The sequence below is a fragment of the Spinacia oleracea genome, chromosome 3 (assembly GCF_020520425.1).
Source record: "Spinacia oleracea cultivar Varoflay chromosome 3, BTI_SOV_V1, whole genome shotgun sequence".
Classification (NCBI taxonomy): Eukaryota; Viridiplantae; Streptophyta; class Magnoliopsida; order Caryophyllales; family Amaranthaceae; genus Spinacia; species Spinacia oleracea.
In genome coordinates this window covers 94,959,282-94,973,086 of record NC_079489.1, presented here as the reverse complement: position 1 = coordinate 94,973,086, position 13,805 = coordinate 94,959,282, and the positions used below count along the sequence as shown (strand labels likewise).

Sequence of the window (13,805 nt, the reverse complement as noted above, 5' to 3'; positions counted from 1 at the left end):
TACTTGGGTAATAATCCTCTTTTTTCTCGTGCATTTTCCACTTCATTTCATTTTTGTTTGATTTCCCTTGTTCATCGACCTAATTGCCCCAGTTTTTTGTTTGAATTCCTGCTCGACCTAACTCCATCTGTTTTTTGTTTCAATGCTTGAATTTCATTTTTGTTTGAATTTGTCGTGCTAGGTTAGTTTTCTGTTTTGGATTACATGGCTTTTGGTGAAATGCCATTTGATTTAATGTCTGGCTTTTGGCATTGGACAGACTACTAAAGAGACTTAATTACCCAGGAGCGACTGAATTTGGGGTGGATTTATCTCAGGCCAACATCTTAATTCAACTTGATGTTGGGAAGGGAGGAAATAGTGGCTCAAATGCTATAGCACCCGTTGTAGAGGTAGGTTATGAGGTTCTCTGATACTTTCTTTTGTTTATGAGGTAGCACCTTTCTTTTTTTTATCACTATTCTCTGATACTTAGAGCTGACTGACTGTCTGCCAGATTGCCTTGATATTATGCTAAAATGACATCTACGAGGTTACTTGTATATGACTTGGTGGTAATAAACCTGGCCTTCACTGGATTATTTACTTCAAGATTTCTTATTGGACCTGTATTGTACTTGAAAAAAGGTAGTCAGAGTTTGAGGATATCGCTAGATTGATCTGATTTTAGCTGAATGAATATGAAGTAAACCGAATTAACCCGAACAGAACCCAATCCAAGTGAATACGTTGCCTTTTTTCTGCTACCCTGTTAGTGTTTCAAAGTGTAGTCTCCCAATTCCGCTAACCTAATGTGCAAATGGGTTTATTTACACTGAATGCGGGTTTCGTAACTAATTTAAAACCTAAACATGAGCATCGCTGGGATCTATTGATTGAGTACTGGAGGATGGTTTTTACTGATATTTTATCTTTGGATAAGATTGCATCATTAGAGAACAAAGATCTTATGCCAAGCTAGTTTATACTTAAATCGATTTTAGTTTATTCGTGTGAAATCTTATGTGAAGCTAATAAATGTTAATGTTGACACATATTCCTGTTTTGTTTGGTTTTAAAATTGAGATGAGGTCTTACCATTTTTCTGATGTATAGTTCTTGTGTCAAAATTAAGAATTTGTGGCTTGATTTATCTAATTCTGTGTAAAACCTTGTGTTATTAGAAATGAGTCGTTGTTGGATGTACGGTGACCATACTACGGTGGAATACTTGAGTGGGGTTGAGGAGTTCCTTAGATGTGCTTTAGCACACCAACGGAATACGAAAGCCGCAAAGATCTATTGTCCTTGCCGTGATTGTAACAATGTAAGGCGGTTAGCTGATATTGATGAAATTCAGGATCATTTATTTCGTCGTGGGTTTAAGCAAGATTACCATGTCTGGTTTTGGCATGGTGAGAAAATACTTGATCGTCCAAGTTCTAGTGTGAATGAATTTGATGTTCTGGCAGAGAGTGATGAGAGTGATGTGAGTGATTCTGATATTTCTGAGAATAATGAGATGGATGATGATGAGCAAGAAGATAATGAAATAAATGAAATGATGGATGCGGTGAAAGATCACTTGAATGGACGACCTCACATACTCGAGCAGGTATTAAAGGCTGCTGAGACGCCTTTGTACCCTGGGTGTACAAAATTCAAATTGTTAGAATGTGTGGCATCACTTTCCAACTTGAAAGCGGAGAGTGGTTGGACCGAAGAAAGTTTCACGAAATTATTGAAACGACTAGGTCTTTGGTTTCCCGATGGCAATGACATTCCCACCTCTGCCTATTATGCCAACAAATTGACGAATCCCTTAGGCTTAGAGGCCGTCAAGATAGATGCTTGCCCAAATGATTGTATTCTTTACAGAAAAGAGTATGAAAATTTGGATAAGTGTCCAACGTGTTCTATGTCGCGTTACAAGCGTAAAGGGGCCAATTCAGCTAAGAGGGGACCGCCCGCCAAGGTATTGTGGTATCTTCCGATCATACCTAGGTTTGAGCGCTTGTTCTCCGTAAAGAAGAATGCTAAGTATCTGAGGTGGCATGCGGAAGGGAGGAAGAAAGATGAATTCCTTAGACATCCGGCTGATTCTCCTCAATGGAGAACTATTGATAAGAAGTATCCTGAATTTGGCAAGGAGGTTAGAAATCTGAGACTTTCTCTATGTACAGATGGGATGAATCCATACGGCTCTCTGAGTAGTCAGCATAGCACTTGGCCGGTTCTTCTTGCAATTTACAATCTTCCTCCATGGTTGTGTATGAAACGCAAGTATATCATGTTGTCACTCCTCATCTCAGGGCCTAAGCAGCCAGGACATGATATAGATGTGTATTTCGCTCCACTCATAGATGATTTGAAATTTTTGTGGAATGAAGGTGTTCCAATGTTCGATGCTCACACCAACTCAAACTTTACATTGCGGGCAATGGTTTTCTGCACCATAAATGATTTTCCGGCCTATGAAAACTTGTCTGGGTACAAAACCAAAGGAGAACAAGCATGCCCTATATGTGAAGAGGACATGAAGCCCACACGGTTGGATCATTTCAAGAAAAATATCTACCCAGATTTCAGGAAGCACCTTAGTCGATATCATCCTTATCGTAAGAAGAAGAAGGAATTCAATGGGTTCACCGAGGAAGGAGTAGCTCGTACACCTTTGACAGGATCACAAGTTTATGAACGTATCAAAAATGTTGAAACCAAATACGGTAAGTGCTTCAAGTCCAAGTCTAAAAAGGGTGTTTTATGGAAGAAAGTGTCTCCATTATGGGATCTTCCCTACTGGAAAGATTTGTCGGTTAGGCATTGTCTCGATGTAATGCACATTGAGAAAAATGTGTGCGATGCTATCATCGGGACTTTGCTAAACATACCAGGAAAGACCAAGGACAATGAGAATGTGCGGAAAGATATGAAAAAGAAGAATATTCGACCAGATTTGTGGCCTGTTAAAAAAAAGGATGGTAAAAAGACCTTTCTGCCTCCAGCGTGTTACACAATGTCGAGAAAGGAGAAGAAGAAGTTGTGAGTGCTTACATGGCATTAAGGTTCCCTCGGGATATTCGTCGAATGTTAAGCGCCTAGTGTCTCTCTCGGACCTTAGGTTGATTGGTATGAAGGCTCATGATTGTCATGCACTGATTAATGTATTTTTGCCAATTGCACTTCGTGGGATATTGCCGAAACACGTGAGATATGTTATAACAAAACTTTGTTTGTTTTTCAATTCCATATGTGCTAAGGTGATTGATCCGGAGACTTTGGATGCTTTGCACAATGATGTTGTTGAAACTCTATGTCGATTTGAAATGTATTTTCCGCCTTCTTTCTTTGATATAATGGTGCATTTGATTGTCCATTTAGTTCGCGAAGTCAAGTTATGTGGTCCGGTGTTCTTAAGATGGATGTATCCTTTTGAGAGATTTTTTAAGACTTTAAAGGACAAAGCAAGGAATCCGGCTAATCCAGAGGGTAGTATCATTCGGGGAGGCCTTAAAGAAGAGATTTCTGGATATCTAGCTGAGTTTTTGTCAAGCCTTGAACCAATAGGACTTCCAAAATCTCGACATGTTGGTAGGCTCGCAGGGGAGGGAGTAATTGGTAAAAATGTGATATCTCCTCCATCGGAGAGGAAGAAGAAGGCACATCTTTGTGTGTTGCAGCATCTTACAGAGGTTCATCCTTATTTAGAAAAGCATCTGCTTGAATTGCAACATTGTAATCCTAAGTTGAAGGAAAGAGCGTTGATGCGGGAACATAATCGCACATTTATTGAATGGTTTAAGAAGGAAGTTGGAAAGAAACAAGACCATGATGTTTCTGATACGATCAAGTGGTTATCTCGAGGTCCTCGACTATGTGTTCGATCTTTTGAAGGATATGATATCAATGGGTTCACATTCTACACTAGAAGGCAAGATGAAAAGAGTGTAGTGCAAAATAGTGGAGTAAAGGTTGTTGCATCATCTAGGGCCTATGCAAGCGCTAAGGATAAAAGGCCGGTTGATTCAACACAATCATATTATGGTGTTATCGAAGAAATATGGGAGCTTGATTATACCTATTTTGTGATCCCTGTTTTTCGGTGTCAGTGGGCTAACAACCAAAATGGTGTGAAGCAAGATGAAATTTTCCCGGGTTTAACCTTGGTGAACTTTGATCGACTAAGTGACAGTGACGAGCCATTCATTCTAGCATCACTAGCTAAGCAAGTTTTTTATGTGGTTGACAATATTGATCCTAGATGGCGTGTTGTTGCCCAAGGAAAAAGACATATTTTGGGTATTGATGATGTTGTAGATGAAGATGAGTATGATGAGTATGATGACACACCTCCGTTACCAATGGTTGTTCAACCATTGCCAGAAGAGGAGGATGCAAATAATACTAATCATATGCGTACAGATCATACGGAAGGAATATGGGTTACGAATCGTAATTGAAACATACATGTGTAAGTTCGGGCTTCACTTCTGATGCATTGTTGAAGTTTTTGACTTTGTTCTTTCTATTCATATCTGAAAGCCTGTGCGCCTTGGAATTTTTGTTATCTTGACTACTTAAATTTGAATAGTGAAGGATACTTGTGGATATTAATTCATATTTTTTTTCTAAAAATTCAACCCCAATCAATTGCCACTTGTATTGTGAAGAGGAATTGCAGTGATAGTCTCCTACTTTATCCCTCCTATTTAAGTTACTGAGAGTCTGATACTTCTAATAACTTGACTAACTTTATCTGGTTTTTTCACACAGGTGTAAACTTGGTGAATGTCGTATCCTCTTATGTGAGCCAGGTTCCAAGCACAGGTTGCAGAAATTGCAGTTGAATTTTCCTAGGTTAGTTTTCAGTACATTTTGTCTAATAATATCAATTACCTGTTCTTGTTTGCATGGCTTTGTGATTGGTAACTTAGTTTCTGATGTTTGCTTTCTGGTGGTTGATGATGGATAAGTACATAAAAACCGTTTTGAAGATGACTGATCAGTTCTTTCCAATGCAACTGAAATTCATCAGTTCTTTCCAATGCAACTGAAATTAAAGAGGCTGATCAGTTCTTTCCAATGCAACTGAAATTAAAGAGGCTGATCAGTTCTTTCCAATGCAACTGAAATTCATCAAAATAAACAGAGATTCTTTGGCCAATTGCACTAATCAACTCAGTGAAGTACTGTTTTAGCTTCTCAGTGCACTGATCAGTTCTGTTCTGTGCACTGATTTGCACTGCCCAGATCAGAACTGTGCAGATCAGTGGACAAAACTGATCAGAACTGTGCAGTTATGTGCACTGATCTGCACAGCTCAGATCAGAACTGTGCAGATCAGTGCACAGAACTGGTCAGTTCTGATCAGTTCTGTGCACTGATCTGCACAGCTCAGATCAGAACTGTGCAGATCAGTGCACAGAACTGGTCAGTTCTGATCAGTTCTGTGCACTGATCTGCACAGCTCAGATCAGTTCTGTGCATATAGTGCACAGTTCTGTTTTATTATAACTGAAAACTGAGTATTGCTCTCTTTTCTAAGTATTGCTCCCTTTACTAAGTATTGCTCTCTTTTCTTTGTTGCAGGACCGTAGCTACCATGGATGATCATCGTGATAATGAAATACAGGGAATTGATGGAGCTAGTCATCCTACGGGGGAATCACAAGGTACCAACACTAGTAAAAAGACCAAATTCCGTGGTCCGTCAAAAGGAGTTCAAGCCAAAAAGCCTATGCATCTTCAGTATAATCAATATGGAATCCCCGATGGAGAATGGTCAGGAGAATACGGGAAGCAAGTTGGGTCTTGTGCTGCTAGAATTAACATTAATGTGAAAGAATATTCAACGTTAGATGAACACACAAAGAAGGGGTTTTGGGAGGAGACCAAGGTAAACATTGAATAAAAACTTGATTTGTATTCTCCTAGATTATCTATTTGTGTAGCATACGTTTCTAACAATCTCTTATCCATAAAATTAACAGCTTCTGTTCCACATTATTGATGATCCGGCTAAAAGGAGAGAAAAATATTTTCATATGTGTGTGGCGAAACGCTTTGGAGCTTTCAAGTCCAGGTTAACGCGGCGTTGGATAACTAAGAAAGAAAAAATGCCGAAACATCAGACAAATGACATGCCTTGGGACATCTACCATCAAATCACAGAGGATGATTGGAAAACATTTGTGATGGAACGAAAAAAGCTGGAGATGTTGGTAATAATGAATTTACTTTGCTAGATATTTTTTTATATAATTATATGATTAGTTTGTTGTTGCCATCTTTAAATGTTCGACATGTTCTTTATGTGTTTTTTGACAGGTTCGTAGAGAAAAAGCAAGTAAAAGTGCATTACAAAACAAGCACCCACATCGCACAGGCCAAAAGGGTTATGTTAGAAAGAGACCAGAGTGGATAAATGATGGGCGACTACCGCCAGAGGCAGCTTTAACCCTCTCAAGTGGCTCCTCCTCAGTGACCTCATCACTCACCACAGCGCCAGATAGATTTAAGAAGTTTAGATCAGTAGAGTGGATCTTGGCTCATCAAGTTAAAAACAAAGAGGGAAAGTGGGAAGTTGACCCGAATGATAAAGAAGCCGTAAATATTGCTAAGATGGCTGTAAGTGCATATGAAATTTTACGTTCTATATCCTTTTCTTTCCTAATTCCTAGTTCTATTGCTAAGATTGGTTCTCCTTTCCATCATGTATACCATCTAATTTTTACTTTCCTAATTCTTATAGTTGGAGTACATAGAAGAAGAGGGAAAAGGAAATATTTCATTCACCCAGGGAGAAGATGCCCTCACCAAGGCTATGGGAAAAAAGGATCACCGTGGGCGTGTCAAGGCAACAGGTGGAGTTAATGTCGGTTACAAAGTTGTTTTCGGTCCAATAGACCGAAGTAGTAGATGTGGCCATATTGAACCATCACCGGAGGCTATCGAATCAATCAGAGCTTCGGTGAGAAGGGAGTTTGAAGATCAATTAGAGAGAAAGGTGGCGGAGGCCCTCCAAAACCAACTAGCCACATTGAAAGCAACCGGTCAACTAAACACCCTCTCTACCCCCGCACTTGATTCTGCTCTTGTAAGTGATGAGTTTGATGTTAACCGTGCACTCGTAACCTGTTGTCCGAGTTCATCGCAGCAACCACGCGAGCTGAAGGTATATATTCTCTATAGTGCATACACTCAAAACACCCCTAGCTAGGTTTTTAATATTGTACTTTGTAGTGATTTCTGAAATTTTGTAAATTTATTTGTGAAGGCCATAACTCCATGTCGTCTTGCCCTTGAGGATAAAGTTTTGGGTAATAAAGTGATAGTGGCAGATGGTATGGCGTACCCATTGGATGGTTCGTTGCACCAACACTTTAGATCGATGAAGCCTAGTCATTATAAGGTCCAAGTTGATTGTATTTACGACGGACATGATGATGACACTCTTCCGGTACCTACTGGAGATGGATTCAATAACTTAGGCAGGGCTCTTGCTAGTTTTGTGCAATGGCCAATTCACTTGGTGATTTTCGAAGAAGACGAGGTATAAATTTTTTATTATTAATTGTCATTCATTGCGTTATGCATCTTTTTATTTATTATTGCTATTTGCCTACCTCTGTTTAGAATTAGATTCAGAGCCTTGAACTCCTTTGGTTTCTACCTCTGTTTAGGAGTACTCTACTCCACGCCCAACAAAGAAGTCCAGGAGTCAGATTTTTGAAGAGGTGGTTTGTAGCTCCAAAGAGAAGAAAAACGAATTAATTGTCAAAGAGAAGACAACAGAATTAGTTGTCAAAGATAAGACAACAGAATTAATTGTCAAAGAGAAGGCAACACTTGATTTAGGGTCCAAAGAGAAGACAACACTGAAGTTAACGGCCAAGGTAAACCATATGCTTCCCACTCCCCTGTGCTTCAACACTGAAATCAAAACTGAACTTTTCATGCTAGCTTAACATTATTGTTACAGGAAAATTCATGCTCAAATAAGTTGGAGTCGAAATCGAAGTCGAAGAACTCTAAGAAATCCAAAGAGATGGTAGGTAGTTGTGATCGTAAAACTGAAGAATCAGCCGCCAAAAGTAAGAAGCAAAATTTGGCAGACGACACAATTCAAGGTCTTGGCCCATCATGCAATTATTTGAAGTTTATCATCAATACGGCGCCCGGTGATGTATATAAAAATACTTCAATCCCATTGCCCGCTTCGGTTTGGCATTATGACGAAGATCGACAAACTTATGTATATGAGGTTGACGTTGAAGAGTTCCTTAGAGGGGCGTGCCTCAACATTTCAGTGATCCAAGTCTATATGATGTAAACTTTTCCATCGATATTTTTGTTTTTGGTTTTGTCAACTATAATAGTTTTTGAAATTTTTGCATTATACATTTACTTTGTAGGTGTTTATTCCACGAACACACCTTTGCATTTGACAACTCTCAGATTGGGTTTGTTTGTCCCGAGGCAATGTCAAGCTCTAGAATCAAGGCCAACCCTCAGGCTGCATCAATGTATTTGAAAGTAGTTTTCAATGCTGAAATTGAAAAGGAGAAGAAGGGTGATCCTAACATTACCAAGTGGTTTTTGATCCCATACCATCAAGAGTAAGTGTTAGAGATTGATCGATATTTGGTAAATAGCTATGTTATTGTTATTTTCATGCATAAGGTTGCAATAACATTTATATATAATGCAGAAATCATTGGATTTTGTACGTGTTAGACCTACGTAGAGGTTGTGCGTATATTTTCGACTCTGCGATAGGTTCCAACCGAGAAAATAGTGCATGGGGAATCTTGTGTTTGTAAGTTACTTTCAATTCTTTTTAAGTTATTTCTTTTCGTGCCGAATCAGATTCATGAAGTTTTACTCAACTTCCAGGGCATACCAAGTGTACAAGTTTAATGATGGGATTTGTCCGAATAGAGCGACTATGCAGGGGTTGAAAGGCTTCTATGTAAAGGTATATCATGCTTACTAATTAGCTTTACTTTTTTTTTTGGGTAACTACTTGGATATATAATTTATGATTTATCTCCAAATCAGTGTGCTCAACAAGTCGGCGCCCGCGAGTGTGGCTATTACGTTATGAAGTTCATGCATGAAATAGTCACGTTACACCATAACACTGATGAGCGGTTAGATAATGTTCGTTATGTTACCATATGTTAGTTGAACTACTAATACTAGTACTTTTACGTAGTAGAATTCTTAATTTACAAGTAGCATTACTTATCATGTTACTTATTTCAGGCTTACACTCCAAGAAATGCGCCTTATACCGATGAGGAAATAGATGTGGTTCGTGAGCAATGGGCTAAGTTTTTTACAACCGAGTATTTATTTACTTAGGTTGTTTAGACACAAAGATGGAAGCGTTTATATCTTCATGGATTTGGTAAAGTTCTTTAATTTTTCCATAATTACAAGTCTGCTGGATTTGCTAATTTATTGCTTTGAATACTAATCTGCTGGTCTTGCTGCTGCTGCATGTGAATTCTGATCTGGTGGTCTTTAGAATTTCACTTCCATCTGTGTGTTTCTCCTCTGTTTGCTTCTGTTGCTGCTCTGTATGTTATTGTTTCTGCTTTGCTTCATTTGTTTGCTCGGCACTTGAATTGTGGGGTTCGTTTGCCCCTTAGATACCCTTAAGTTGAATGTGTGTGCAGATGTGCTAGATCTAGTTCACCTTCGAATTGGTTCTCCTAAAAAGGCAGAATGTTGTAGTCTTTTTAGTAACCTAGTGGTCATGTGTGTGGTCAAAATTTGCTGTATACATGTGTGTGGTCAGAATATATACGCTTAGACTGCATTCTTACAGTGTTATCTTTCAAAACAACTGCTCAGATGCAACTATGACGAAGATTCAATGTTTTGGAATTGCTAGATTTGCATAGTTTCTCATGTGGCTTTAGTTTAAGTAAAAACAAGCTTACATTGTCTGAGCTAGTAAAAATTGCTGCCAAAAAACTACATATTTTCCCTTTTCTGCTCCTGCTTCTTTATATTTAGCTTCCACAGCTTCTTTCAGCTTCCTTGAAATTGAAACCTTTAAGGGGGAAGCTAGATGTTGTGGTATGTCCTTAACTGGCCGGCCTAACCATTCAATCATCTGATGGTACCTAGTGTAACATTAAAATCCCATAAGAAAAATAAGGAATTGAGTTTTGCTTATGTATTAGTTGTATTCTGTCAAACTGAAATCTCTCACATGTTATATCCTCCTTCTGAAAGGTTCATACTGTCTGGTGTAATGGTGTAAATGTTTCAGACAGAAGGAGTCCAGCTCCTGCTGCATTTACATTGGGATAAACATAGCTAACTCCATCTCTGGCTGTTGTCATGAACAAAAATGTTGCATGCCCTAATCCTGCTAGTTTTGTTTGTATAATTTCTACTCTCTTTCTATGAGTATGTAGTTCTGATTTTCAGGATTTTCTGTTGCTTGATCTTTTGAATCCTGTTCCGTGATCCATTTTAACTGTGATGGTAATCCCAATATGCTACAAGATATTAACAGTTGGAAGGTATGATGCTTAAGGGAAAAAAATGGGTGACCAACCTTAAGAAGTCCAAGCATGTCAGTGCACTCAGGATCAGGAAAGTTATCATCAAGATCATAAACAGTTGCCCACCTCACATTTTTATTCATTTCATAAGTCTGTTTACCCCTAGCTGATGTAATTATATCAACCTGAACACCAGGATACCTATCCTTGATCAACTGAATTGCTGGGAAGAAAAGCAAGTTATCATAAACACCACCAGAAACTACACAGCAACATCTCCTGACATCTCCTCTCACCTTTGATCCCAATGATGCAACCTCAACTGCATATCCCTGTGGGAACTTGAGGAACCCGTATGGGTTTTCGGGATTATCCCGTGGATACGAGTCCTCATCTTGCTTCCCATCACTAAACATTGACCCGTACATGACTAATATACATAGTTTTAACTAAAGAACCTAAAGAACCTAAGGACTCATTTGATTCTTATTACATGACTAATATACATAGTTTTAACTTTCTAAAACCCATTCGAATCTATTTATGCACATTTAAGGCTCATTAGGTCGTTATAGGTCATGTTTAGAGCTAAAATGACATTTCCGCTCCCAACTTTGAACTAAAGAACCTAAGGACTCATTTGATTCTTATTACATGACTAATATACATAGTTTTAACTTTCTAAAACTCATTCGAATCTATTTATGCACATTTAAGGCTCATTAGGTCGTTATAGGTCATGTTTAGAGCTAAAATGACATTTCCGCTCCCAACTTTGAAATAAAGAACCTAAGGACTCATTTGATTCTTATTACATGACTAATATACATAGTTTTAACTTTCTAAAACTCATTCGAATCTATTTATGCACATTTAAGGCTCATTAGGTCGTTATAGGTCATGTTTAGAGCTAAAATGACATTTCCGCTCCCAACTTTGAACTAAAGAACCTAAGGACTCATTTGATTCTTATTACATGACTAATATACATAGTTTTAACTTTCTAAAACTCATTCGAATCTATTGATGCACATTTAAGGCTCATTAGGTCGTTATAGGTCATGTTTAGAGCTAAAATGACATTTCCGCTCTCAACTTTGAACTAAAGAACCTAAGGACTCATTTGATTCTTATTACATGACTAATATGCATATTGTTAACTTTCTAAAACTCATTCTAATCTACGTATGCACATTTAAGGCTCATTGGGTCGTTATAGGTCAACAACGTACTTAATTATCTCTATAGTCTGCAACTATATCTTTTCATTTTATGCTTCAATGGAATGTAAAGACAATATCGTGATTGTAAACTTTGGTACTCATATATATTTTCCTTCCATGCAACTTGCAGGCTAGGGATCGAGTCGATTGGAAGAAAGTCAACACGACCTTACTTAAGGTTTGTAATGCATGATCTAAAGGGACCTAAGTGGCTGGATTAGAGACATTTGTTAGATTAGCTCTCTAGCCTTTTGTCTTTAGTTGTTAATATTAGTTGTAATTTGTTAGACTAGCTAGGTGTTTAAAAATTGTAAACATACGTACTATATATACGCTTTGCTCTGTTGGGTTAATATAAATGAAGTTAATGTAATGATTTATTTATCAAAGATAAGCAGATTCATACCTTTGCTATTTTGGTGTTGATTGGGTACAGGTTTCAATACTCAATGGAGTATATATCTAGTTGTGGTTATTGCCGCCTATTTTATATTTTAAAAGAATTTGGAAAAAAAAATTAATGTTGTTGAAGGGGGCTTTTAATGTACGCCTCAACAACATATGAATTTATGGCGCCAATGTACAGGTTTTGGCGCAAAAATAAGGACCTGTTGAGGGGGGCATTTAAGAAGTGAGCCTCAACAGAGGAGGCTGTTGAGGTGGGCTTCTGTGAAGCCCCCCACAACAGGTCCTTATTTTTCGCTTATCTGTAGAGGTTGTTGAGGCGGGCTTTTGAAAGCCCCCCACAACAGACCACCTGTTGAGGCGAACAAAGCCCGCCTCAACAGATCACTGAGCTGTTGAAGCTACGTCTGTCGCAGCGGGCCTTGTTCGCCTCAATAAACCCAAAATGCCCCCCTCAACAGGTATTTTTTCCACTAGTGCAAGTAATCTCAAATCACTCACGTATTGAGGATTAGTGTCTAATAATTTTAATGAAATTTACTTATGACAGATTTTCATCTCTTACAGTAAAGTTTCATAGGTCTGTCCGATACTAGTCGATCTTCCCAAAGTAAGTATCTATGCAAATGATTGCGACATTGCCTTGTCAACATAGTTCAAGAAACAGAACTACTACTCATCTTGCATTCTAGTCGTCTAACATTTTCTATGCGTCCATCTTTATAGAAAACTCCGACCAGGGACCATTTTTCAACTTTTGACATTCAAGTTCACTTGATAGACATTTCTTAGTCACAGGACTGGTCCAGACAGTCTATCTTGAATATATCGTCAAATTGAAGGGACTCATCATTTAATAAACCACAAATTAAATGGAAAATGAATTCTATTCATTTCTATGAATGGTTAACCAATAATTTTTTACAAAGTATTAAACTCTAAAACTTTAAAACATTAAATAAGGATATCAAAGCCGTTCTCCAATATGTTTGATTCCCATAGCTGCAGTGTGCGAGTTGTGCTTCGCTTGCGGCAGAGGTTTAGTTAATGGATCTGAGATGTTGTCATCAGTTCCAATCTTGCTTATCTCGACTTCCTTTCTTTCAACGAACTCTCGTAGAAGGTGAAATGTACGAAGTACAAGCTTGACTCTCTGGTGGCGTCTAGGCTCCTTTGCCTGTGAAATAGCTCCATTATTATCACAATACAGAGCTATTGGTCCTTTAATGGAGGGGACTATACCAAGTTCACCTATGAACTTCCTTAGCCAAATAGCTTCCTTTGCTGCTTCATGTGCAACAATGTACTCCACTTCAGTTGTAGAATCCGCAATGGTGCTTTGCTTAGCACTTTTCCAGCTTACTGCTCCTCCGTTGTGGCAGAAGACAAACCCAGACTGTGATCTTGCTTAGAGTCTTTCCATGAGACATGGGTAGGTAGCCTCGCTTGGAGTCTTCCATATTGAACCTTTCAAGCACCTTATTGATATAAGTGCTTTGACTAAGTCCTATCATCCTTTTAGATCTATCCCTGTAAATCTTGATGCCCATTATGTACTGTGCTTCTCCTAGATCCTTCATCGAAAAAACATTTCCCAAGCCAAATCTTGACACAGTTCAACATAGGAATGTCATTTCCGATAAGTAACATGTTGTCGACATATAATACTAGAAAA

At 38.4% G+C, this 13,805-nt stretch overlaps 2 protein-coding genes, 1 long non-coding RNA gene and 1 pseudogene across 3 annotated transcripts; 3 read left to right on the top strand and 1 right to left on the bottom strand.

The window, feature by feature from the left end:
* Positions 1-335: 335 nt before the first annotated feature.
* Positions 336-6,224, top strand: LOC130469896 (uncharacterized). Its single transcript, XM_056839414.1, has 4 exons — positions 336-392; positions 4,753-4,836; positions 5,569-5,875; positions 5,970-6,224. The coding sequence occupies exons 3-4, from the start codon at positions 5,582-5,584 to the stop codon at positions 6,222-6,224; spliced, it is 549 nt and encodes a 182-aa protein (XP_056695392.1). The 5' UTR covers positions 336-392; positions 4,753-4,836; positions 5,569-5,581.
* Positions 6,225-7,320: 1,096 nt separating this feature from the next.
* On the top strand, positions 7,321-8,974 carry LOC130469895 (uncharacterized). The gene is made up of 6 exons (XM_056839413.1): positions 7,321-7,531; positions 7,662-7,874; positions 7,961-8,307; positions 8,394-8,597; positions 8,690-8,797; positions 8,875-8,974. Exons 1-6 carry the CDS (start codon positions 7,325-7,327, stop codon positions 8,972-8,974), a joined length of 1,179 nt encoding a protein of 392 aa, XP_056695391.1. The 5' UTR covers positions 7,321-7,324.
* Positions 8,975-9,037: 63 nt separating this feature from the next.
* Positions 9,038-9,460, top strand: LOC130469194 (uncharacterized). The gene is made up of 2 exons (XR_008929583.1): positions 9,038-9,141; positions 9,247-9,460. It is a non-coding gene; the product is annotated as an uncharacterized lncRNA (long non-coding RNA).
* Positions 9,461-9,925: 465 nt separating this feature from the next.
* Positions 9,926-10,945, bottom strand: LOC110791002 (photosynthetic NDH subunit of subcomplex B 1, chloroplastic-like; annotated as a pseudogene).
* Between the last annotated feature and the right edge of the window lie 2,860 nt (positions 10,946-13,805).

What these genes read in the sequence shown, in the direction of transcription:
- LOC130469896 (XM_056839414.1), top strand. Translation starts at nt 5,582, where the DNA reads ATGGATGATCATCGTGATAATGAAATACAGGGAATTGATGGAGCTAGT. An exon ending in GGTTTTGGGAGGAGACCAAG is followed by an intron (nt 5,876 to 5,969) that starts GTAAACATTGAA and finishes TAAAATTAACAG; the next exon opens with CTTCTGTTCCACATTATTGA.
- LOC130469895 (XM_056839413.1), top strand. Translation starts at nt 7,325, where the DNA reads ATGGCGTACCCATTGGATGGTTCGTTGCACCAACACTTTAGATCGATG. An exon ending in TGATTTTCGAAGAAGACGAG is followed by an intron (nt 7,532 to 7,661) that starts GTATAAATTTTT and finishes ACCTCTGTTTAG; the next exon opens with GAGTACTCTACTCCACGCCC. An exon ending in CACTGAAGTTAACGGCCAAG is followed by an intron (nt 7,875 to 7,960) that starts GTAAACCATATG and finishes TTATTGTTACAG; the next exon opens with GAAAATTCATGCTCAAATAA.